Below are 26,099 nucleotides of genomic sequence, written 5' to 3' on the forward strand. Positions count from 1 at the left end.
AGTCTTATATTCTCACTAATTCCTCTTACCTTAAGGCAAGTTTTTTACGTATTTTTTCCACCTTTCCTAAGTCCTTCCACCTCTTAACTTTGACGTCTTATCTCTTATGGTGGGTACATATATCCCATTTCCGTTTTTCATCCATCTTCTTAAGTGTCTCTTCCGTGACCGATGGTTTCTGAATTCTTTGGTTCTCCACCATTTCTATTTTTCCTTATATGCTCTTTTCATCCCGTTCTTAAGCTCCAACCACATTTCCCCAACCATATCTCTTCTCCTATCTTCAAAGAAAATATTTATCATCAACAAACCTAACTAATTTAATGAAATTCCCACCGAATTTCATTTCCATGCCTCTTTAGGCATATGCTCCACTTATGCGTTGAACAGCACCGGTGATAATGGACGCCCCAGTCTTGCTCTTCCTAACACTGCCCATCCGGATTCCCCGTTCCCCACTAGCACCTGAGTAGTCTGAGGCATGTACAGGTTGAGGATCCTTATCCCTCCAATCTACTCCTTTATATTTTACCTTCTTATTTCCTGACAGATTTTTAATCTTACCGTGTATCTACACTCTTTCCTCAGCATAGTTTCCATGTCCACGCTCTGTCTTTCGCCATGCTTCTTTCGCTGTCTTCGTTACTTGCCTCTGTTTATTATTTATTGCTATATACTTCCTTATATGACCTTCCACCGCGTCAAGGCCCATGCGGAGGGACCCATATTATATTTAGCATTATCATGCTAAAACCTAGTATCAAATAAATCTTATTTGAGAAAATTATGCTAGATTTGTACTGATTGAAATGAATGCTGACGATAGAATGGTATGGAAGATACGAAACTTTACATTTTTATTGATACGGATAATGGAAAATGATAATTAAAGAATATAACATCTTTAGACTTTCAAATAGTAAACAAATACTCTCATCGTGGTTTAAAACCCTGGCAAGCTTTTTTTTACTGGATTTCAGAATGGTTGGCCTGCTGTGCTTTAAAACTACTCAAACATGTACGAAGTGTTAAAAACAACTCAACTCACAGAACAATGAATGTAAAATTTTTTGGAACTTTCGATTTATTTAAAAAATACCGATAGAAAATATTTAAAAGTAACAGCCCAAATGATACGGCTAATGATTGTTCTCTGGTACCAATATTCACAATTCTTAATGAAGTGTTATAAAGAATAGTACTTGTATGTTTGCCATTCTACCTTCTTGGAAAATTTCGGATACAACATTCCTTCTTATATTTTGAAATGAATTATACCCAAGAAGTCACACTTAGTCCGGGTGCAGATTCTCAAGAGTTTTGGAGCGTTTCCTGGGAAAATATATGGGGAAACTTCTTTTTTTTGGGATACTTCCGCCCGGCTTGTTCTGCTGAGTTATACCAATTACTACGACACTATGATTCAGCGTTGGAAGGACCACTACATTTAAGATAATGGAGTTAGGTTGTCAGGCAAAAAAAAACTCAACAGAATTAATTATTTTATAAAGACTCAAGGTTACACTGAATTGCATTTAGAGCTCTGAATTAAAATACCAAACTTAGTGTAGGTGGTACTGATATTTGTAAAGTTATTACAGTCTAAAAAATATCCATTTTTTTTAAATGAAAGAAGGAAAAATTTCCCGTTAGGGCTTTTACATGGAAGTGGAAATGACCCTGAGCACCCAAAGAAAATGTACGCATCCCTGGGTTGTACGTAGTTTTCGGTTTTAAAAGAGTGCTTTTATCATGAGGCAGCCCTAATTTCAAATTGAAGGATATAAAAAAAATTTTTAAGCTGGTACTTTAGTAGACCGTATTTTTACAAGCGGGTACGAACTGGCTTTTTTAATTTAATCGCCAATAACCATCGCAATTACTTATTATTGAGACCAAAACGCTTTTTCACAGTTTCAACTGTTTAGTACTTAAATCGATATTTTCATATATTCCGCATCTCATGTGCAGCTTTCTTATATTTCATTGAATAAGATCTGATTGTATGTTGTCGAATGCATTATTGTGGAAATGATTCCAAATAATGATGAGTACTCCCAGTTATCCTGCCACCTGCCTATCTCATTATTCCTATATAGTTTCGCGCCCTGCCAAATTTCATTACCTTCACCTCGTAATTCAGCCTTAAGAATTCCATTTGATTTCGCAATTACTGCCCATGTAAAAGCCTGGCTTATATTACCCAATTAGTTTCATCTGACATCAATATATGATGTACCGTACATAAACATGCTAAGATATGAAAAATCTCAGTTGGTATTACCTCATAGGGATTAAAACAGACTCCAGCTTCTTTCATAGGGAATAGATTTCTTCCTGAAACGCACTCCATGATAAATTTATTTGAATTTTTATCCATATTTATATTATATTCCAGTTCAGCTGTACAACTTTAATTCAACTTACAAATTGATTGCGCTTCAGAAGTTAGTGTGTCTAAGGTTTATTACGATAAAATTGTAAACTTCTCACGACATTACCAACTAAAATCTGAAGGCACTGCTGTGGAACTTATCCCCATTCAAGTAATTAAATGATATTCCGATCGCTAAGCCTTTACAAGGCTGACTAAACTGGGCGAAACAGCTAAGACGGACTCCATATAACGTGCACCTGTTCCAAATTTGGCCTAACATGAGCTAGAAAGCAAAGCTCTCTAGCCTTAAAATGAGGTTACGATAAAAACGCATGGCAAGCTCATTTTTAAATTTTTAACATATTTTTTCTTTAGATATTTCGGTGTAGGTGACCAAATTTAATAATAACACAATCCAGTATTTTGTTTCTCTTCTATTTATGGTTAGAATCATTGTCTCCATTCACCTCACCTCACAAACAACGTCATATTTTGCCCCAATCCTAATTTCGCACGAAATTCCTTGAGGTCCATTTTCTTACTATCTCACCCAAGGCTCCAGTCGAGCCCATTTAGGCCAATAGGTGGCGGAGTAAAATGATCACATTTTTTTCTATGCATTTCTATTGCAAGGCAGTTTTTTTCTTTTCTTTTATTCACATTTTTCTATTAATAGAAGCTCTGAATGAGAATTAAATCTTTTGAAATGAAAAATTAACGGTAAGGTATAGTACAGTTTTTCATGAACGCATTGCGTTTTGCGTTGTGTGAGCATCCGAGAAAACGAAATACCGTAGCCACAGCAAAATTATTTCTGTTCATTTTTAAAGGTGAGCTTTGCGAAGATTTATGTGTGGCAATGACCTTTTTTACAAGAACACTTTTATGAAAAAGAGTTTCAACAGCAATGATCATCTCCTATAATTCTACTATGCTACTAATTCTACTGCCGCTGTATTCACGTAAGAAATAATTTTCTTGCGTAGAATTAAGGTTCTTTCCGTAACCAAACGTCTTATTTTAGAAAAAAAATTTATTCAATGGTTAATCTAATTTTTTGTCAACTAAAGCAAGATTTAAACATGGTCGTAGTAAGAGATAGATATTTTTATAGCAGTCTAACTCAAAACCAAGTTACCTCCGAAGACACTCATTATCACAATTGTCATTATGAGCTATAATTGTAATCAATACGGATAAACGGACTTTAAATGAAAAAAATATGTTCGAATCGACATATAATTCAAGAAACCAGATCTTTCAGTTCAAATAAACAAAAATCAGGAATCGATGCTTTTTTTTGCTGAAATTAACGGAACTAAGAAACCCGATCTTAAAAACAATCGTAGTTTCATTTAGTGTAAAATGTAATTATAATTCTCAAAAACAATTTCCGCTTTAATTAGAGAGAAATTAATTTTGATTGCACTTTAAGCAAAACTCTTTCTTGAAAACGTTTTAGTTTAGATTATAAAAGTTTACAACGGGTGAGTAGTATTTATAAATTATCACCAAAGTTTTTTTTTAACTAATGCACCCACTACTTAATTAATTTTTGTTTCAAAATATCGATAAAGCAAACGTATACCATGGAAATAATTACATTCATTATAGACTGAATTGGCGAACTACCGCAAGTCGCATTTTGCGTAAGGATGCATAAGGTATACATTTTTTGAGTGGCAGTAAAGATGGTTAAATCAATGAAGTTTGGAACATTTCATTAAAGACGTAGATATCCCGCAGAGGAATTCTTTCAATTTTCCGGTAAAGGTTGTTGAGAAAGTCGACAAAATGAACGGCAATTACTCACCATACCGTCTATCTTTTCGCTACCAACGATTCGACCGCTGTAACTTGCTAAATCATTGGGGACTTACGACCGCTCTCGTAGTTCTGTCGGAGATTTCACATACAGGCTGCATCCCGGAGAGAACCGCAGCGCTGAATCTCCGCTCTCCCACTTTTAAAGCAGGAGTTCAATTCCTTTGGGATATCGTGCCCTTGTTGCGAGGCGAGGAATGCAATTTAACGTTATGTGCTACGCGCGACGAGTATCTTAGTGTGGTCTAAATCTGCGAATTCGGGTGCGCACGTGTGGAGGAAAAATTTAAAACATTTAAAATGTTTCCTTGAATGAACAAATGGAGCGATATAATTATTAATAGTGTTTTTTTAATGAAATAATTTTTAAATGTGGGCGAAAATATCGTATTTAAGCGTTGTACCTTTTTGAGAGAGGTTGGAACGTTTACAATTCCAGCTCTCCGTAGTACTAATGTGCTGTTTTATCAGCACATTAGAAAAAACTAAATCTCCAAAACTCGTGAATTTAAACAGCCACGCAAAAAGCGTTGCAAATCCCGGCTTGAAATATTTCAGTTTTAAATGTGATCATAAACTTTCGCAGTAGTCAGTATAGTGAATGCGTTAAAAATGCACCATCAAATACGGAATTTTCGTAAGGAATTTCAGAACAAGCCAAATTTTACACAAATCTTTTTCGGTGAATTTTAATACTTTAGAAGACGTTATTGCTATATTTATTTTATGAATTTAAATATTTTTAAATTATTTCACCCTTTAAATAGTTGACACATTATTTCACTAGGATAAAGGTTACTATATTTGGGTTGCTGATAAAGATTTTAAGTAGATCAACTTCTCATTATGGAAACAAAGTTTTACCTAATGGAAGCTAATTTATTAAAGACTAGAAGTTCACTGCTCTTAGCATATTGATTTAATAATAGTAACTTTCGATTCTGTGCATTCCCCCATTTATTGTTTGTTTTGATAGTACTGTTTCCATGTGCCGCATCGTAAAAAACAGTAGCACATTGCCGTCCAAATTTAAACAATAAGGTTTTTACTTGTTATTAAAATACTATGCTGAGAATATTTACTGCCTTTAATTGCTAACTTTTATGTTGACTATCCAAAAGCCTTTCCGACTTTGCTCTTTGTTATCGGAAACAGAAGGCAGTTTTATGTAACATGGTATTTTATTAGCAGTAAATCTAATGCTTAATTATAAACAGGAGCATATTGTCTTGCATTGATTAATGAATATATATAAACTTTTAGTTACGTAGTGAGAGTTCTACTCCTATTGCCACTTTTTATCCGTAATTTCCATATCTTCACCAGATTTATTTTTTTTGCACATCCTTTCATAGAGAACATATTCATTTGATTCCTTGTCCGCATTCTGAGCTTTCTTTCTCAATTCCTACCCATTTTAATCTTGATCACATTTAAAACTAAGCTGCGAAAAATGCTTTTTCTTTGTTCTCTCTACAGTATATTCTACCCCGGTTCCTTATTTGTCCCATTACATAAATATATCCATTTTCTGGTTCTTTGCAGGGTCATATATGAGGTCTGTTCAAGAAGTATCGCGAATTTTGAATTTTCGCGGGATAAGTATATTTGTTTTTCGATTTTTTGCCGCGTTATGTCGGTACTTATGTCTCTCACTTATGCCGAAAAGTTCGGCCATTTTGAATGTTCAGTTATTTGTTGATAGCTGTTTTGCCTTGTCTTCGATTTTTTCCTGTTCCAAGAAATGGATCAAAGAATCGGTATCAAATTTTGTGTGCCAAACGGAATTAAGCGCGCGGACGCATTCTGAATGTTGATTGTGGCATATTGAGAACCTACCTTGGACCAAAGCAACGTTTACCGGTGCTACAAAATGCTCTCAGAGGGTCGAGAAGATGTGAACGACGAAGATCGTGCCGGACGACTGGGCACGTCGACAACAGACGAAAACATTCATGAAGTGAAGAACATAGTATTGGCCAATCGTCGATTCACCGTTAGAGAAGTTGCTGAGGACCTAAACAAATCGATGGGCTCATGCCATTCGATTTTGATCAACGATTTCGACATGGTACGGGTTGCCACGAGGTTCGAACCAAAATTTCTCTATTTCGACTAGAAACAGCAACGCATTAACATTGCTTATGAGGTGTTGTACTCTGTTCGCGACGACCCAAATTTGCTCCAGAGGGCCATAACTGGTGTCGAAGTATGGCTTTATGATTATGACGTGGAAACTAAAGCTCAATCATCCCAATGGAAGTTGAAGAACGAGCCAATACCGAAAAAAGCGCGCCAGGTTTGGTCAAATGAGAAAGATTTGCTTAGAGTTTTCTTCGATTGCAGGGACGTGGTGCAACATGAGTTCTTGCCACAGGGTAGAACGATAAATAAGAAATGTTACCTGCAAGTTATGCGCAATTTGCGCGAAGCAATCCCCGGTCAACAGACGCCCGGATTTGTGGAAGAGGACAAAAATTGGCTTTTGCACCATGACAACGCCCTTGCTCACACATCGTTACTTGCGCGCGAATTTTGGGCCAAAAACAACATACTAATGATGCCGCAGCCACCGTACTCACAAGGGACTTTTTCATGTTCCCGAAACTGAAGAAGCCCATGAAAGGATGACTCTACGCTACGATTGACGAGATAAAGACTAGACAAGAGCACAAAAAATGATTTTTTTTTTTCGATGATAAGTGCTTTGAGGATTGGAAAAAACGTCGGCACAAGTGTATAATATCTAATAGGGATTACTTTGAAGAGGACCAAATAGATATTCATGAATAAATACATAATTTTTGGAAAAACACAAAAGTCGCGATACTTTTTGAACCAACTTCGTATACATTGTCCGCTTGCCAGAGCTGATGTTGGTGTGCGCATTAATATTAAAGTGTATTCGTTTTCCGCTCAGTTTATGCTCGGGCGTTCCATATAATCGATGTGTATTTTTCTTCACATTTCCATCCATCTTGTTTACTATTCATCCATGAATAAAGAACGATAACCCTCACAAGTTATTCAAAAAAATATTTCATCTTCATTTCATCTGCAAAAACAACAGATAATTATGGAGGTTTTGTCCACAAAAACTAAAGAGGTTTGAATATACGAGCATGAAAAATCAAATTCTCTGCGAATAAGTCAATGCCTTTCATCCCTTCGGTGCGCTCCATCTTATAGTTTTACAGCCTGAATTTTCATGAGAATATTTCAAAAAGGAGGAGTGTTTCTCGAAGGGGGACGTGTATCAGTTGATTTTACTGCGTTTTAATTAGCTAATTGTAGCTATCTTTGGCTGAATTTAATTGTTGATTTTGATTTCATTTTTTTAGTCAGTTCTATGTAAATGGTTATATTTAATCACTCTGCGGTAATCTAAGAATGTATTTTATACTTAAAGCTATAAAATTCTGAAGTTATGTGAGCAGTAAAACTCTATCGTAATCACGTAAAATGTACAATCATTTTATTTTAAATGGCTTACATTTTATAAGGGTTTTTCCCCTGATAATTTTCTATTTCGCTACCAACATTTTGAATAATATTTCCAGAGTACATTTTCTTCTCAAATATAATAGAGATACAGATTTATGATTCCGTCAGCTAAATTATGATCAAGTACCACTTTTTGATTTACCATTTGGACAAGTTATTCCGACAATTTCAATAGAGAAACATGATTCACAAATCTTTGTGTATTGCAAAGTAATCTACTTTATTATTTGGTATCCATGCAAAAGTGACAACTTGTACTAAAATTTCGCCTTCACATAAGAGTTATTTGTATGTGCAAATTTATACCTTCAGGAATTAAAGCAGCAGTTGTCACAAAATTAAACATCTAAAAGTCTTTACCGAGGCAATTGCACTGGTTTTGACTGTATTTTCTGGTCAATTATCAAATTATTACTAACTATTAAGTGCTAACTATTAAGTGCTCTCTCTCGCTTTCTTTACTAAGTAATTTTTAATCCCCGTTGTATTCCTCTTACAGGCAGGTGGTTCTGCCCACTGTTTTCAATCCGCCCTGACGGTGAGAGAGGTTTCAACGGAGACGGCCGGAGAATACGCCTTTGTCGTGAGGAGCAGCGAGGGAGTGGCTCAGGGACTTGTCCACTTGGAGCTCAACGGGGGCGGGGATGGCGTGGGTCCGTACGCGCCTCCACCCCCGCCGCCACCAGCCTATCAGCCGCCCCTAATGCCTCCGCCCTCTTTCCCTGTCGCCTCGCTTCCTTCATCCTCGTCCACTTCCTCGGGGCATGGCAACCCCCTGAAGAACACGCCGCCCTCCTCCGCTGGATCCAGCTCCATCTCCTCCAGCAGCAAGGATCCCTCCAGTTCCAGCAAGGACTCGTTGTCCTCGTCCACGTCCCCCTCCTCATCCCTGTTCCCCTCTTCCTCTGCTTCCCACTCTCCCTCCAACTCCGTCCCTTCAAGATCGCTCCTTATATACCTGTATTTTCTCCTTCCATCCCTGCCCTCTCTGTTCCTGTCTCCTCCCACAGCAACCTCGCTCCCACCTTACTCCGTATCGTTATCCTGCCTTCCCCATCTCCTCCTTGTCTTCCTTCTCATCTTCCTCATCAGCAACATCCCGAGCATTCCTGCGTTCGTCATCGCGAGTTTTCCGTTCCCTAATCCCTTCAGCAGCCATTACCTACTCCTACTTTGCCCCATCCTATCCGTCTCCCTGGTCTTTGGCCTCTTTCACCTGTCACCTATCCAATCATCCCTCTCGCATTGTAAAGTCTCTCCTTTCTCTTCCTTCTTGGATTCCTCGCCTAGAAGAGGACGCGTTTTTTGTACGGAAAACCGACATTGACTATATGATAATAGATTGCCTAAAATATGGATATGTATAAAAAAACAATGAAAAAGTGAAAAAAAATTTAAAAAATATGGAGATGAATTGTTGTACCGTGTACAAAACATATGGAAAAATTGTCTACGTGTTTGATTTAGCAGCGATTAAAAACCTGCTTCTTTCACGTGCTCTGAGTTTCCTTATTATTACACCCCAGGATACCTTTTTAATTTTCCAAAAGTATTCGGAGGTTATTCTTCCAAAACTGATCCAAATTAAGGTAAGTACATTTTTTTCTAATATTACCACGTCTATGGCAACCGTCCTTGGTCATAAACATGTAAAATCGTTGCTTATATCAACACGAAACGAATAAATAAAGGGGATGAAAATTTACGCCGATAACATTTAGAATGAATGACCGCACAATATATCAAGCATAGTAATTATATATTTGCTTTTTGGCATATTTTGATCTTTATTAAAAGCAAAGTAATAATATACAGAGTCATGTATAATACCTAATCAATACTATGTAACAATAAACATAATGCTACGCGCCCAGCGAGATTTACATCACCGATTTTGCTCTCGCTGCTAATTTTGTCATACTTTTATGAAGTGCGAATAAAGGTTTATAGTAATAAATGTTACATTTAATTTTTTTTCACGAATTTAATAATATTGTAATTGAATAAATCAAACTTAAACCACGCCATAGAAACATCTATCATTTTTCTTAAAAGAGGTCACATTAAGAAAAAAAAAATAGATACGCATGGCTGTAGGCATTATTTTGTGATTACTATATTTTCAAAATCATTTCTTTTTTTTTCTTGAAAAAAGGCTGATAAATATGCATGAAAGTTTTCAATTCACTTCCTCGGCAAAAAATGCTTCAACATGTTAACAATAATCCTGACGAAAGAGGTATATTAGCAAGAGCATTTTGGGTCAATAACAGAAATAATTTCAATCAAAACGAAATAAGATAGGAGTTGAACATAATTCTAAGATCAGTTTGTGGAAAGATATTGAGTACAAAGTGTGATCAAAAAATGGACCGGACTGATTTTATTCTGCGCAAACCGTTAAACAGATCAAAACGAAACACTAGCACTATCTAGCGAGACACCTGACGACTAAATCGACAGGTGTTGCGTTTGTTTACGTCCAGTCGTTACGTCGCAGCAGCAGTGGTACGTGTCTTAACCTGTTCGTCACTGCGTGCAACGGCAGCAATGAAGGAGCTAGAGGAACGGCGTGTGTGCGTGAAATCTTGTTTCAACCTTGAAAAAAGTGCTACGGAGGCATTTGAAATGATTCAGCAAGCCTTTGTTAACGAAGCTATGAGTCGAAGCCAGTGTTTTGAGTGGTACAGTCGTTTTTAATGGAGCAGAACCGGGACAGATGAAGATTCGCGAACGGGGCGGCCTTCCACTTCGACAGACCCCAACCATGTCAAATTGGTGAACGATTGGGTGTGGGTAAATCGACGTTTAGCTGTTAAGGAGATAGCTGAGGAATGAACATTAGTTCTGGATACTGTTAGACAATTTTCACTGACATTTTGGGTATGACGCGCGTCGAATCAAAATTCGTCCTGCGGGTGCTGACTGATGAACAGAGACAAAAACGTGAGGACGTTTGTCAGGAACTCCTGGATCGAGCCAATGCTGAGCCAGATTTTCTTAAAATCTTCTTCTTTTTATTTTCAAAGTTAAAATCAACCTTGAAAGGGCGCCGATTCCACGGCGGGCCTGAGGCGGCTTACCAGGCAGGGTTCGAGAGCTGGAAGAATCGTTGGAAAAGGTGTGTCGTCAGCCACGGCATGTACTTATAGGACGACAAGTTCAATTAAGCTGTATCCGTCTAAATAAACAAGTTATAAAATCAGATAATCAGTTTTTTTATCACACCTTGTATATTATATGAGAAAATGATGGGGAAGGTGGGAGGGTGCCTATCGCAAGTGGAATATAGGTTTCCTTCACCCGGAACTGAACCGTGGGTCTCCGACTTGCCGAGTAGATAATCTACGAATTCAACGCTATAAGTGCAGTCATAGTATCTAGTTACTTGCTATTTAAAAATAACCAAAAAAATTCAATTTATTCTGTTAAATTATTTATAGTGTATATAAAGGTTGGCCTATCTTTAGTATTAAAGGATTAATTTATTTATGTAATAACTTGACTGAATTCAAAATTAAATTCTATATCCCACGATGGAGTATTTGAAACATGTACGTAGTTACATGATTTTTCGCTGTGGACATGAATTACTACTACGCCGCTTTTCTTCTTAAATTTATAAATTCTACATTTTGGTGAGAACAAATTTAAGCTGACGCAATCATAAGGTAAGAACGCCATTAATTTCCGGTTAACTACACCAGCAATGGATACTATAGCTTCAGGAGAATGAAGTTTTAAATCATGGAACAGAGAGGAGAGTCAAGCAACTCCCTTAATTAAAAAGGAAACTTACTTATCCAGCCGCTTGAAATTAGTTCGTGCACAAAAGCCATTTCTGGAAGAGATTTCCTGCGATCTCAATGAGTCCCTCTATCCATTAAATCTCCCACCACTCACCCTTTGCCTATTCATATCCACTTTCACTCCTGAGAGAATCCAAAAGCAACGCTTTGGGTACAACACTTGATTATTCAACCAAATTTATCTCCCGACACCGCAGAAAAGGAATTTTTGGCTTGAAGATTCTCCAATGAACGTGATTTCTAGGCAGAATACGTAAATATATGAAGATTCTAAGACCTTAGACCGTTATTATTCCATTTCGTAAAATTTTAGTCAGGAAAAACAACCTATTTATACCTGTCAAAGATAATCATAAGATAAGGGACTGCTCATTTGGGCATGGTGATAACTTGTGGACGACATAAGAAACGCAAACTGTGCTTTGCATCTCTCCACCTCTCTCTCAGACATTTTAATGCGACTCTTTTAAATGCCGTAAGGAAATATTTAAAAAAAACTCGACTCTCCTCGTTCAAAAAGTTTCATTAGTGGGTATGTACACAAAATGAGTTCTCATTTCTTTTTTCACACCCTCTCAAACAGGTTCTTCCAAAAAGTACTGCATTTTTTAAGTATGTCAAAAGGAATGGCGAATAGGCAACAGACTTTCAAAAAATGTACCGGATATATACTCTTTTTGGCGTCAGAAGATAGAGGATAACGACCTCTAATGAGGGCTGAAAATGAAAGGGTATACTGAGAAATGGCAGCGCATGGGGAATCCTGAGGAAGTGGTCACAAAGAATGGAAAGAGTCAAGAATAATTGCCCACAATATACAGGTAGGCATTTGTTGTGCAGGTAGCCGTACGATTTTTGGTCCCACATTTTGATAACTCATTAGCCATCAAGTATTATTATTTTTCAGAGAACATTTTTATAACCTCAGAAAATGATTGTGCCATGCATGAAAATTACTAATTTTAACTTTCACTTGCAATGCAAAAAAAATTTCGTATAGTTTAAATTGCATGAATTTTTTAATGACCACGAATATGAAAACATTATTTCACTGTCGTGCGGCATGCTTTCACAATTTTGGCCCATCCCTACGGTTATGTGCACCAGACAAAACTTGAGACTGCCTGAGCACGAAAATGTTTGACTCATTGTACCAATAAATCTTTTTTTTTTTGTTAAAAGTTGTTAAATAAACAATGTAAGCACTTATGCAGATTATATTTATAATTATTACAAGAAAGAAATATAATCTCAACCAGCTTAAAAGATAAACTTTGACGAAGCGTCAGCGGAGAAACCGGTTTTTCGCGACTGTCAATGATAAATGGAATATGCATGAGAAATTATTGCAAACATTAGTAGCAGTCAGTAGCGTCTATTCATTCAAGCCAAATACAATCTCACATATGACGCTCCAATTTGTCTTCATCGCGTACAATTCCCTTCGCAAAATAACCAAAAAATGGTTTATAAAAAATAAGCGTTCATAGTATATTTTTAACAGACATTATGCTAAAACATAATAATATGGTGACTATATTTTTAATTTTATTTTCTCATAATATAATCGATATTATTAAAATGATGCAAAAATCTTCTGGATTCAACATAAATAATATTTTGAAAAATAAGTTGGTCATTATCTAAGAAAGTAATCCATTCATAAAACATATATCATAATATAATGACCGGGTTTGCTCCAATAATCGCACAAATATGTGCACCTAGTGTCCTAATTAATAGCGTCTTTTACCAGGAGAAGTTGAAAATTTTCCATTAATTAAGGCACAGTTGACGTCTCAGCTAGAGTGAAATGGATGACTTCATTGGTAGCGCTTGACGACAAGCCAGCGTCTTCATTCCAGTGAAGAATACAACAAAACTGGGGTGAGAGGGCGCTGTTACGTACGAAGGCCTGGGATGGTGACAAGTGAATGACGAACCGCGTGGGGCTAGACTGAGAACATGGAGGCAGATTTAGGGAGAGAGACGGGGAAGGGTAAGATGGAGCAAACCGCACAATCAACGTGCTGAGGCTTTCCATGGAGATCAAACATGAACGGAGGCGGTGGAGTTGGAGCGAGGAGAAAAAAAGAAAGAGGAAAATGGGAACGCGTAATGAAGATGTTGGAAGGGGGTGGATTACGGCGGAAGAATGGGGAATAGTGAAAGGAGGTGCTACGAAATAGGAGTTGTATTTTTCATTAATTTCTTCTGGCTGATGGAATTGAGAAGGGATTGGGGAGGAGTCAAGGGGAAGTAAGAAATTTTGCGAAGACTGTCTTCTTGAGAGGCTTGTGTCACCGCAGTCAATATTTGTAGTTCCTTGTAAAGAAAGATCGCGACAGGGGAAAGGAAAGAGGACGTAACATGAGAGTTAGGAGAAGAGAGAGACAGGATATGAGAAAACTATTTGAAAAATCTTAAAATTTAGCACTTAAATTTTAACATTAAACTTTCTAGAAGAAGAATTAAAGTAAGGCGAATTAAAAGAAAAGAGTTTTATCATGAATTCCATAGACAGGAAAGAATCCAACGTGAAAAGGTTTATCAGTAACCTGCTTATCATGGTTCCGGAGCCAAATGTATGATAACGATAACGCGAAATAAAATAATTCTAATCAAAGGAAATGTAGCCGCCTTCGACTCCTCTTCCCTCCTGGACTGTCTCAAGGAAAGGAAATTAACGCCATGGCTACCACAAATGTCTAGTCTATTATCCGCTGATGAAGGCATTGAAATCTATTCGCATTATTCAGGCCATTGTCAATTCAAAATTTACCTTTGTCCTCCATTCTGGATGGGTAATGTCTGCAAGGGGCAAAAGAAGCTTCGTGTTATCCAGCTTCGAAAGGTCTTTCACGTAATTTCCTTTGTCCCGATTTACTGAGTAACCGTGAATAAGAGTTTTCGGAAGCGAAAGCTTTTTTTTTCAGGACAGAAATTTCTTTTCTCGTGTTAGGAGCATGAACTTATGTTCGAAATAACCTCTCTTCCCTCCCTCCCCCACTGGGAGAACCCAAGTGTGGGGAAAACAGAATTTCATCGACGGAAAGCGCCGAAATCAACCCCCGCCGTTCAAATGTCATAAAAAGAAACAAGCGACCTAGCAGTAGGACGCAAGAAATCAACATTTGCTGATGAGAGACCAATCAGGGGAAATAGGCTTGGTTAAACTTGATGGAAAACAGACTGCCTGCAGCCACTTCTGACCTAAAAATGTGAGTCGCAATACCTCGGAAATGCAGTTTGGAGACTTGAGACAGAGTGGTGAATAATCCCAGAAAACCCTGAATATTCAGAACACCCCTGAAAAACATTCCAGCAAAATTCCTGGATGAAGTTTGTGCGATGAAGTTTTTCGCCAAAATCCTATTAAATATTCCTTTCATAGTCTTTTGCTCGTTCCCCGTTGCTATTAATGCCCTTCTTCAGCGCAGAGTTGAGCTTTGTCTCCACCAACATCGTTCCTTACATTTCTTGTTAAATGTTCCTGAGGGAACTTCACTAGTTGTATATTCTAAAATCAGTAAATGTTTACTAAAACGCAACGTACTTTTATTTTCGGACTGTACCGCATGAAGTTTTCCCTCACTAGTTAAGGCATTACGGCAACTTTCCGGTTCTGATCTTATAAGGAGTACTTGGCCGATGGTTTTGTTTCCCAACATACATAATTTCAGATAAAGAACGAACAAAATGAAAAATTGCCAAATTGATATTACTTAGTCGTTTTTTTGCATAGCATAATCATTACATTAAATCATTTTGAAATAAATAAAAGATTACCCAATATTTTTAACAGATGTTATTTACAAAATTAGAACGCAACAAACTACATTTTCAGATAATTTATGAATTGAAAGTTATATTCATTTATGTACTCTTTCTAAAAAAATCGTTATCAGCAAAATATTACTATGAATTGAACCATGCTCTTGGGTGCTTCTATTAAATTAAACATATATGAGGAGTCAAATGCTTAATATATGTAACGAGAAACATATCAATATTTCACGTTAATATTTTCATTGCACTTTTTTCTGAAACCTTAAATGAAGTTTTAATTGAATTAACGGTAACGGCTTAAGCAACGCAATCAATTCATCAAAATATTCCCAAAGCGTAAAATTGGAATAAAGCACAGCGTAGGAGTTTTACTTCATTTTCACCTTTCCCAAGGTGTGATACAACATTCAATTATTTCAGTGTGCTTTACGAAATTAAGTACCGGTGTAAAAATAATAATTTCTTGGAGAATTGGCTCATTTATTATAGTTTGTCTAGAAGGAATGGTGGAAGGAGAGCAGTCAATAAAGTAAGAAAATATGATTAAAATATTTTATGGCACTGTTAACAATATGTTATTGAACGCATTAAAGTTATATCAACCTGCAATTTACGAAGAGAAGCCTGTTAGAAGAATTACGGGATGACTATAATGAAAAATAAGATAATAAATAGTTTTACGACGACTTCCTGGGTGAAAGAGTCAAAAATGGGAGAAAAAAATAAGACAGAGAAGAAAGGAAATGAAATGTTCTGCAAATCTCGGGTAATATGAATAGCAATCAAAACAGTAAAAAAGATTGACATATGGTTAAACAATCTGATTGGTCGGAAAAATAAAGACTGTAAGAAAAATAATATAGTTCAGGGAGATATTTAACCGGTAAAAAATGAGTGATAATGCTAAATAAAAAAGAATTTACAGCAATCTAAAGAAAACCGCTTTTCAAGAATTAATTAATTTTACCATTCCTGCTTAAACGTATGCATGTTAAATCTAAGATGTATTAGATCAGGTTATCTGGGAACCAAATATTATAAAAGTATCAGCGAAATTTCAGTTTCTAGTATTAATTCAAGCAAAAATACTGAGATAATCAACAATAATTTATTAAGAAAAGTTTCGAACTTAAATAATAGAAATGCAGCTGTATCCAAAGAAAGAATGATGAGAAAAAACTATAATTACTATCCAACGTTTATTTTATGGCATGCCAAAATGTCATCAAACTTGATTATAGATAATAGTATCTTTTTTAGTACCTTGCAAGCCGCCGCTGGGATGTGTGGCAGGAGTTGAATGCACACCAGACTAATTTTTCCCCGGATACTTTTTCTCCCTAACGATGTCGCATATCGTTATTCTGATTCCTTACCATTTTAGGGAGAATCTTAAATCTTACATCTTAAATCTATCTGTTCTACATTTGATCTCTGTAATTTTACTGACCTGATCTCACTTTCCATACGCAGCATAAGGAAGTGTATTTTAAGTAAACATGTTGAGCTTACGTCATACGAGTATAAATCAAATCTGATCCGCCTATAGTTACCAAATGGCATGGTGACTCTTGTTAATCTATCTGAAAAGGTACATTTGAACTTTTGATTTTTGGAATGTATATTCTTTTATTGCTATTGATAATAAGAATTTATTAAAGCATCTACATAGCTCATTAATACGGTTAACTGCTCGAACTATTTGGAAGGAAAGCTATCATTGTTTTGAAAGCATGTGTACCCCTCAGGTTTAATGTAAATTAGGGATGTCGATTTAGTGATTCAATTATTTTTTTTTCATTTTTATTAAAGTTCATCGCTTGTTTTGATATTTCGTTACAAGACTTATTCTATTTATTTCCTGGTTAACTTATCCTCTTTCATTTTTTTCGGGAAGAAAAAATGCATCAGTTTGGAAGTGTGCAGAACCCTGTGTAGTTGATCTCAAAAATAAAAATAAACAGGCCACAGAAAACGAAAACTAAGAGTACTTTTTATTTAGTACACGTATGCCTAAAATTTCAGTTTCGCAGTAACATGGATTTGTCTAATAAAATAAAAGGTCAGCGAAACAGAAGAGGGGGGAGTTTTGGCAGGTTGTTGCGACAGGAAAAGGGCAAAAAGGGAAATGCTCGGTAAAGTGGAAAAATGACCACCACGGTAAGTGACTACGTCATTCAGCTCTCTCCACCCGTCAATTTTTCTCACCGGTATATACATCAGTTTCTGTCCACGTAAACCCAAGCCACCTGACTAAGTAAAAGCAAAAGTATCTGACGGGATCCGGAATTAAAGTAGGTCATCGAAGAAAACTGTTTTGCACTCTAAAAAGTCCTGTGAATTGCAAAAAATTCCCTCTACTCAAGTAGTCGCGAAAAATTATTTCGGGAGATGATTCCAGTATTGTGGATAAAGTACTACTGTACGCAGATATTACATTATGAATAAAGTCATTGCTGGAATATGAACTTCATTCAAAAAACCCTTAACACATATCGTCATCCATAGGCATTACTACTTACAGTTTGTATCGCTTAAAATGCGAAAAGAAAAATTAGTGAAATATTTCGCAAATGGGCTAAGTCCTAGCCAAAGAATTTTGAGACTGCAAAATTGGAGTTGGTGTACAAATGGAGGCCAGCGCGATTCGACATATCAGAGAAAAATTTATCACGTGAATTAAGCCTTGACACTGCGAATGAAATAATACAACATGAAAGATTGAAATGAGTTTGAAGAACTAAGTAGATTGAAATGAGTTTGAAGAACTAAGTATTTTCGACAAGTGGTAACTCCTGACGGAAATAATTTATAATAACAGCAATTATTTGTATTCCGTTGCGCTCACAAATATACATTATGATATATTATGAAGGAGAGAAATCGCTTTATATTTTTTTCACATTTGTTCCAGACACTCATGTTTTTGTGAAAATGTGGGTCAATCTAATGTTGAGGCCAAAACATTTGCAATGAATATATTGTGCGTGTATTACTTGTATGTAAACACGATATCCAACTCAAGAATATAAGGGCCACCTAACAGAATTCTCAATCATAATAATTGATTCACAGCATAAAAAATCATTTTAGCAATCTTTTAATGTACTATTGTGTAATAATAGTATGTTAATCATAAACAAATATAAATTTAAACATCAAGAACATGAGACCACAGACAGCGTTATGTTTCCAGCTATATTTTAACATGGTCCCCGTCGGACAAGGGCCCCTATCATCAGTTATTCTTAAAGGAAAACGAATAATTACTTTTGTTTTGAACTTCATGAAATGAAAAACATATGTAACTTAAAGTTACACTGATCAAGATCATTCACACCATATTTAGTCATTCTTTAAGTAAAATATATTTTTTTAATTTCATGTAATCATGTAAAAGTATATCCTTATGTGAATATCACCATGCCTCTCTGGAACGTACGCATACAAATACTAGAGATTAGATACATAACATGGGTAAAATTCGAATTAAGATACTCTTGACAAGAAGCAGACCGCGACAAATATTGAAGTAATTTCACTCACAGGTTTAGATTAAATTTTGACTATCTGTTATTTCCGTATCGTCTCCGTATTTTCTCATCTTATGAGATCCAGTTCAAACAGTAGATTTCTGTAAAATTACTATCTACTCTAATTACTCTGGGCTCTGCACACCAATTGATTCTATGCCAATCGAACGAAAATTTTGATCCTGATAAATTTAATTTATTAAATTAAAATTTAATTTATTAAATTTTTATTTATGAGGTGGTATATACGAGGGTCATCCGGAAAGTAGTACCCGTTCGTGAAATAAAGACACAAAAGTAAATATTAACAAACATAAAAAATTTTATTTGAAAGAGGATACTTTAAACTACTTCTCAACATAATCTCCAAGCAAATTAAGGCATTTGTCATAACGTGTGACAAGTTTCTGTATTCCTGCTGCATAGTCCTTCGCCGCCAGCTCATTGAGATACGCGAGGGACCCATCTTGCACAAATTTTTGCATAATGCAGATGGTGTTTAACAATTTCATGAACAATTGTTCGAGAAACATTGGGAAAATGCTCACAGATGTCATCAATTGTGACGCGCCGATCGTTCCTCACGAATTCGTCAACTGAGCTCACCAGTTGGTCTGTAATGACAGACGGTCTCTCCGAACGCTCATCGTCGTGTGTGTTCCCCCTCCCCATGTTGAAGTTGCGACACCACCGCCGAACAGACGACTCGTCCATTACATTGTCTCCATACACCTCCTTTAATTGGCGATCAATATCACATGGGCGAACGTTTCTTGCATTGAGGAATTTAATCACTGCCCTCACTTCACAACTGGCGGCGTTCTCAATTTTTTTAAACATTGTAAACAATCACAGAAACAACACAGGCAATGCTAGCGTCACGCAACTTGGCTCAGAGAAGGCAGACAAGCCACTGAAGCTATCTGACCTCGTCCAGCGGCTACTCGCGTCGTCAGCACTTCATGCGGCACGAACGGGTACTACTTTCCGGATGACCCTCGTACATTAGGTAGATGAATGATTTCGTATTTGCAGCAGAAAATATTTTCTTGGCTCTAAAAATCGGTTCCGCATAATTTTTTTCGCAGAATTTCTTTTTGAAAAAATGGTTTGAATGTAGAAGTCCATTAAAATGTAATTTAACCTAAGTATATTATCATAGATATTAACATGTCGCTGTTCGCAATAGATTGAATGTAAGAAAGTGTGTAGGTTGAATTTGAGAAGGAGTAACATATGAACCACTTTTAAAAATCAGGCACATACAATTGTCTCAATTTAGTAAATTAAATTTCTCAATTCCCTAAGATTCTAGTAGTTTTTTTAGAGAAATTGTATAGATTAATAACAGAAGTAACATATTATTTTATGAGCACTATATATTTATAAGTAAAACTGAAATTCTGTTGTGAAACATCACAAAATACAAATTACATGACGATTTTTTATAATAACCACAAAGTTATAACCCTAATTCACTAAAATGTAAACTGGTCTATAAATTCGAGAAATAAAATTAATAATGTGACATCGTGAAAAATTATATAGGCTAAAGTACATATCATATACTAATATCCTTTAATTAATAGTGACTATAAAACAACGTCTTACCATTTATTTTACAAGTTAATCATTGATGAAATTATGAGGCATCAATTTAAGAGAGCAAAAATCATTGGCAGGATTTCGCGGTATTCGGACCAGGATCCATCGATATCCGGCTAAATGTTTTTTACCAATTCATATACCGAGACGAAGGGCTATAATAACAAAAGATTTTATGACAAAACACTGTAATGGCAATGTAAAAATCATTCGAAGTTGTGCACATTGGGACACAGTGCACCAGGTTAAAGCCGAATTGCAAGTACAACTATTGTTTTCCTTTTCAAATGATTCAAAATACTGCGGGAAATACCGCGACAGTAAATTTCGCACAAAATCATTTGCCTTGACCGAATTCAAGTCAAGACGAATGATTTTTACACTTTGTTATTGATTCTCATTTCATGCATATTGGCGTGGACTAGTTAAAGTTACTGCGGCATCTCCAGCAGCTCTTTGATTTAACGAAATAATTTCAATTTTGCAAATGTATTCTCTTGGATTTAATTAAACATAGAATGTTTACTCTAAAAAAATACAAATGATCTATACACTCTTTTCAGTTCTTCATAAGTTCAAGACACATTATGCTCTATCTCAAAGATAAGCTGGTGCTTCGAGAAACTTTCAGGAAAAAACTCAGGTATTTTCCAGGAAGAAAAATTTTGTTGCTTTGATGTTCGTTGTTTAATAGTGAGACGTGTACTTCATTTTATTTAATAAAAGGAGTATATTCTAAATGTGGGAAGTTTGATATTCTAAAAGAACAACAGATAACACAGAGAAATTTAAATATTCTCCTCAGTCCGTTCAATTTAAATAGAGATTATTCCAAACGTAGCCGCTTTGATACTCCTAAATTCAAGGCCGCCACTGAGGGGGCTAAATCAGGAGATTAAGAGGGATAGCCAGGAAAATCTTACCCCAAATTTCGTAGTTTTCCCATCGCCAACGTACCTTTATGAGCAGGTGCGTTGTCCTAGTGAAAGATGATATTTTATTATTAATGTCAGGTCTCTTCTCGCGAATTTTGGCACCCACCTAGTCAAGTAGGTTGGATTAATATTCGCATGGAATTTTTCTATCTTTTTCAAGGTAATCAATTAACAGGATCTCTTTCGCACCCGAAAATATCTGGCCATGACCTTTCCGGCATATGCGATCGACTCTGCTTTCTTTGGCGCTGGCCCACCGACTTCCATCCACTGCTTCGACTGCTGATTCGTTTCTGGCGTGTAGTGGTGGACCCATGTATTTTCCATGGTGACAAATTGCCGCACCAAATCGATCTGCTCCCTCTTGAATCGGTTCAAACATCGCTGCGAAAATCGTTTACGCAATTTTCTTTTGATCAGCATTCAATAAATGCGGCACCCACCTTGTACGGAGCACCCGCATCCCTGCTTCTTTCTGCAAGATGTTTCGCACCCTTTCTTCCGATATCCCCATGGCCATAGCTTACACTTACCTTCACTAGCCTTTCGTCCAATACGATATCGTGCACCTTTTTCGATGGTTTCCGGTGTGATTGCGGTTTTTGGGAGTCCTTCCCGTGGGTCATCTTCGAGGTATGTGCGACCATGTTTAAATTCAGCTGCCCACTTTTTAAAGAATGACAATGAAAGAGCAAAGTCACAGTACTTTTTTGACAGCTTCGGATGAATTCCCTTAGGGTTTCATCCATTCAAAACGAATAATTTTATGACCACATGAAATTCAAGTTTTTCCATTTTAACGACAAACACGAAGGATATCTATTAGCACAACACGTCCAAACAAATTATTGGAGAGAACAAGTTGAATGGTGTCTAACGAACTGATGATACAGGCACCCAGGCAATAATCATAAATAATATCTGATCGGAATTTCATCTCTAGGTCAGGCCAAGAACATTTCACCTTACCCTCGTATTATGGAAAAATATGGAATGGCATCCACTCTGAGAATAAGCATAGCACATTTTAAATTATAGCACTTGGTGAACGATTTGTTGGTGAATAAATGATGAGAATGATCCCTTCGGACACCATAGGTAGGAATGTTTAACTGTTCTTTTTATAATCTCACAGCATGCACATAATCAGGACTTAATGTGAATGCATATATACCTTACTCTTACTTTAAATGGTAGTTAGGTAAGCCTAAGTGAAAGAGTTTTATAAGCTTTGTATATTAGGTTGTCTAGATAAATATCATTATTAATATCAAGGCACAGTTGAGATCAGCCAAGATTTTCTTACACATCCTTTTGTTTGTAGTTTCTAATACAGCAATGCCTCCCAAGAATTTGAAGATCAAATTTGACATTTTTCTAAATATATGTGCAAATAACAGATTTTAATTTTTGCAGCTGTTAATTATCAACATTTGGAAAATTAATTTTTTTACCCATTCATTTTGTGACATTTTCATTAACCTTTTCGTCACTTTACTGTATTAAATAGACGTGGGTAAATTAAATATATCGAGAAAACACAATTAAATCGTCAAAAAAGTAATTAACTGCGTTTTAGGAAGACTAAGAGTATTCCTCCAGTAAAAATTAAGCATTACAAATAATTTATTTTAAACCAATGATAAAATTGTTCCCTCTTACAAACAACATTGATGGAACATTTAAGGGCAAATACCTTGTTCCAATCGTCGTCAACCTTAGACTTTAAATTAATAAAGGCTATGTAAGTTCCAGTTTTTTAGAAAAGAAGAGATAATTATTTAATATTTGTCTCAAAGAGACCGAGGCAGTGAGGTTTGTGTAGTGCTTTCCTTACGTCATGCAGTCTGCAGCAGTAAAATACGTACATACCTAGTAAATTGAAAAGTGACTGGACAGAATCTAGATAGTGGAATGCGGAAGCGCGTAAAGGCCGTACATAATGATAAGTTTTAGGACGATTAGAGATTAAAATGTATATGATTGGAGGCGCGAAGAGGGTACTTACTATTGGTAGTGTATATATTTTTTTTCGATATCGTGCATACATTGGAAATATACCCTTTCCATACCATCGTTCCCGCATGAAGTCAATGTATCATGTGCTTGAATAATACTGTCGTTGAATATTCTTTTATGTAAGTAGCTTCTTTCATGGTAGCTAACTGTGTTCGAGTACCCGATTGGAAAAAATCTCGGTGTGAAGGTGTACTGATTATGATTGAATGGCAAGCTACCATACACCCCACACGCCCATGTGTCGGCTTACGGGGTTTTACGATATCTATGCAAATGGTTCCCAACTTTTTGAATAGCGCGCCTCCAGTTGATATCTTTTTAATTCGTATGGACACTGTGTCCGCGGAAACTCCCCAAATAATCGCATTTAATCACTTCACTAATATCTTGATGTCTTGGTTAGTTACGGCTGCTAATGTGAGGGAGAATGCCACGTGGAATGCCACGAAAAATCGTATCCGTGGAAATTACCTCTTTGAAAGAGCAGTGTTCTTCTATGAAATTCTGCATGAAACTCCACAAATCTTTCACGGAAACCTTTGGGTTGATCACGAAGGCTAATACTAAGCATGCTATGAAACGCACCACGTATTGTCAGTGGTTTACTCAGTTCAAAAAGGGGTGGCAATCAGTGGAAGACGACGAGCGTTCCGGAAGACCATCAACGTCGACTAAAGAGCCCCACATTGAGAAAGTGAACGATCTTGTCTGTGCAATTTGACCAAAGACTGTCCAGGAACATGCAGACGAGTTTGGTATCTCGATTGGTTCGTGTTATGAAATCTTGACTAAAAAATTGAGCAAGCATCGAGTCGCCGTAAAATCCGTGTCTCTCCATCAAATTTTACGTGAAACTTGGCAAACCGGGAAAGAGACTCATGCTTTACTCAAGACAGCTTATATTGATTGTGCTAAGGTTAGAACGGGTGTTTTTGAGTGGCATAAGTGGTTTTGAGAGGGTAGAGAAGATGTTGAAGACGCCGGACATTCAGGACGCCCTTCGACCTTGAAGAGTGACGGCATTGTTGCAGGAGTAAAGGCTTTGCACGACAGAGATCGCAGTTCATATAGTTTCGTATAGATAGTTGTTCATATAGTTTCTAATGAACTTGATATCTCTTTAAAGTGACAAGCATCTACTTGTGACCGAAAAAATGGATAGAAGAAAGGTTTGCGCGAAGATCTCGGCCGAACAAAAGGAAACTCTCGCACGCGAATCTGCCAAGAGCTCCTCGAGCATGCCTCATCCTCCCTGCAGCACTGACCTTGCACCACCAGATTTCTTCCTCTTCCCCCGCCTCGGATCCGTGCTGAAAGGACGTCATCACGACTCGGTGGAAGCTTTATAACTGGTCGTGACGATGGAGCTTAGCAGCATTCCCGGCGCCGCCTTCCAGAAGGTGTACATGGCGTGAAAAAACCCGCCGACAACTGTGTGTGGACGCACACGGGTCCTACTTCGAAGACTTTTGAGTAAATGTATCAATTCGGCCGATAAACATTTTTTAAATCGACTCAATCCTACTACTTTTAGGACAAACCTTGTGCATCTTTTACTAAACAGTCTTCTTCTTTGTTGCATTTCATATTCGTTCGACTTTCTTTCCGCTAGTCATAATTATAAAAAGTATGAGTATAAAGCCGTGTACCATTTAGCCTAACTCATATGAAAAAGGAATACACCGATGAATGTTTTTCGCTCTCATTTAATCTGAATTACTAAGTAGACAAAATGGCCTGAATATAAAATTTACCGTTTAAAATTTTATTTAAATTTGATATAGTGGTCAACAATAAAACGCGATTTTGGTTCCAAAATGAAAGCCATACATCTGATACAAACGTTTTGGTTATCTTCCACCTACGGATACTTTTTTTATAACAACACAAATGTAAGTACATATCAAAGTTTCATTCAATTAAATTCATCCGGTTTGGTGTAAAACACTACTTATGTAATGAAACATGAAATATGAAAAATGGGGAAACCGAATGTAATGAATAAGGGGGAAATCAATATTTATGCAAAAATTTGTCAAATTAGCGGAAAGACTATTACGCTTACAAAAAAATCTGTTTAGGAGGAAGGGAAGAAACAAGATAAAAATATCTCGAATTTTGTTCGGCATTATTGAAGATATGTAATTCAAATAATACCATTATTTTTGCCGATCTACTGTAGCAAATACATTTATGTATTTATAAAATATATGAACCCACTTTGGACTCAATATTTCCTAATTTAAGGCATAGGTTCTACGCTTCTATATTCACCCACAATCTCCCAATCATCAAATTTATGCCCGAGGTACAAGCGGTTCAATTTCACTCAAAGTACTGCCGTTATGTAATAATACTGTTATCTGGATAATACAAATAAAATATTGGATTTCATAGCACATATTTTTTCAGGCTGCAATCCCATGGCTACAATCATTTCCTCGCGTCCCTGGAGATTTTTCCTCATGCCAAATCAGAAAAGATTTTTCGCATTAAATAATAAAATCAAAGGTCAGAATAGATTTCAAGATATAAATCCCCAAATACCAGTAATTCATTTCTCTTGGCGATATTTTAAAACCGAGAACTATTTTCTTCGTGTTTTAACGAAAATCTGTTCTACCATAAAGCATCCGCAAAAGGTTTAAATCTCTCATATCGAGTTGCACGAGAATCCATTAATGTCCACTCGTATTTAATTAAT

General features: G+C 36.5%; 1 protein-coding gene across 1 annotated transcript in view; it reads left to right on the forward strand.

Moving 5' to 3' along the window:
* tei (irregular chiasm C-roughest protein teiresias) overlaps positions 1–9,153 on the forward strand; it is a 597,514-nt gene extending 588,361 nt beyond the window's left edge. Inside the window, exon 7 of the mRNA XM_071594231.1 lies at positions 8,205–9,153. Within this exon, the coding sequence (XP_071450332.1) occupies positions 8,205–9,032 (828 nt within the window). The 3' untranslated portion in view covers positions 9,033–9,153. The remainder of the gene's footprint in view (positions 1–8,204) is intronic.
* Positions 9,154–26,099: the final 16,946 nt, after the last annotated feature.

This window comes from Hetaerina americana, unplaced genomic scaffold (assembly GCF_022747635.1).
Source record: "Hetaerina americana unplaced genomic scaffold, ioHetAmer1.1.p SCAF_6, whole genome shotgun sequence".
Taxonomy (NCBI): Eukaryota; Metazoa; Arthropoda; class Insecta; order Odonata; family Calopterygidae; genus Hetaerina; species Hetaerina americana.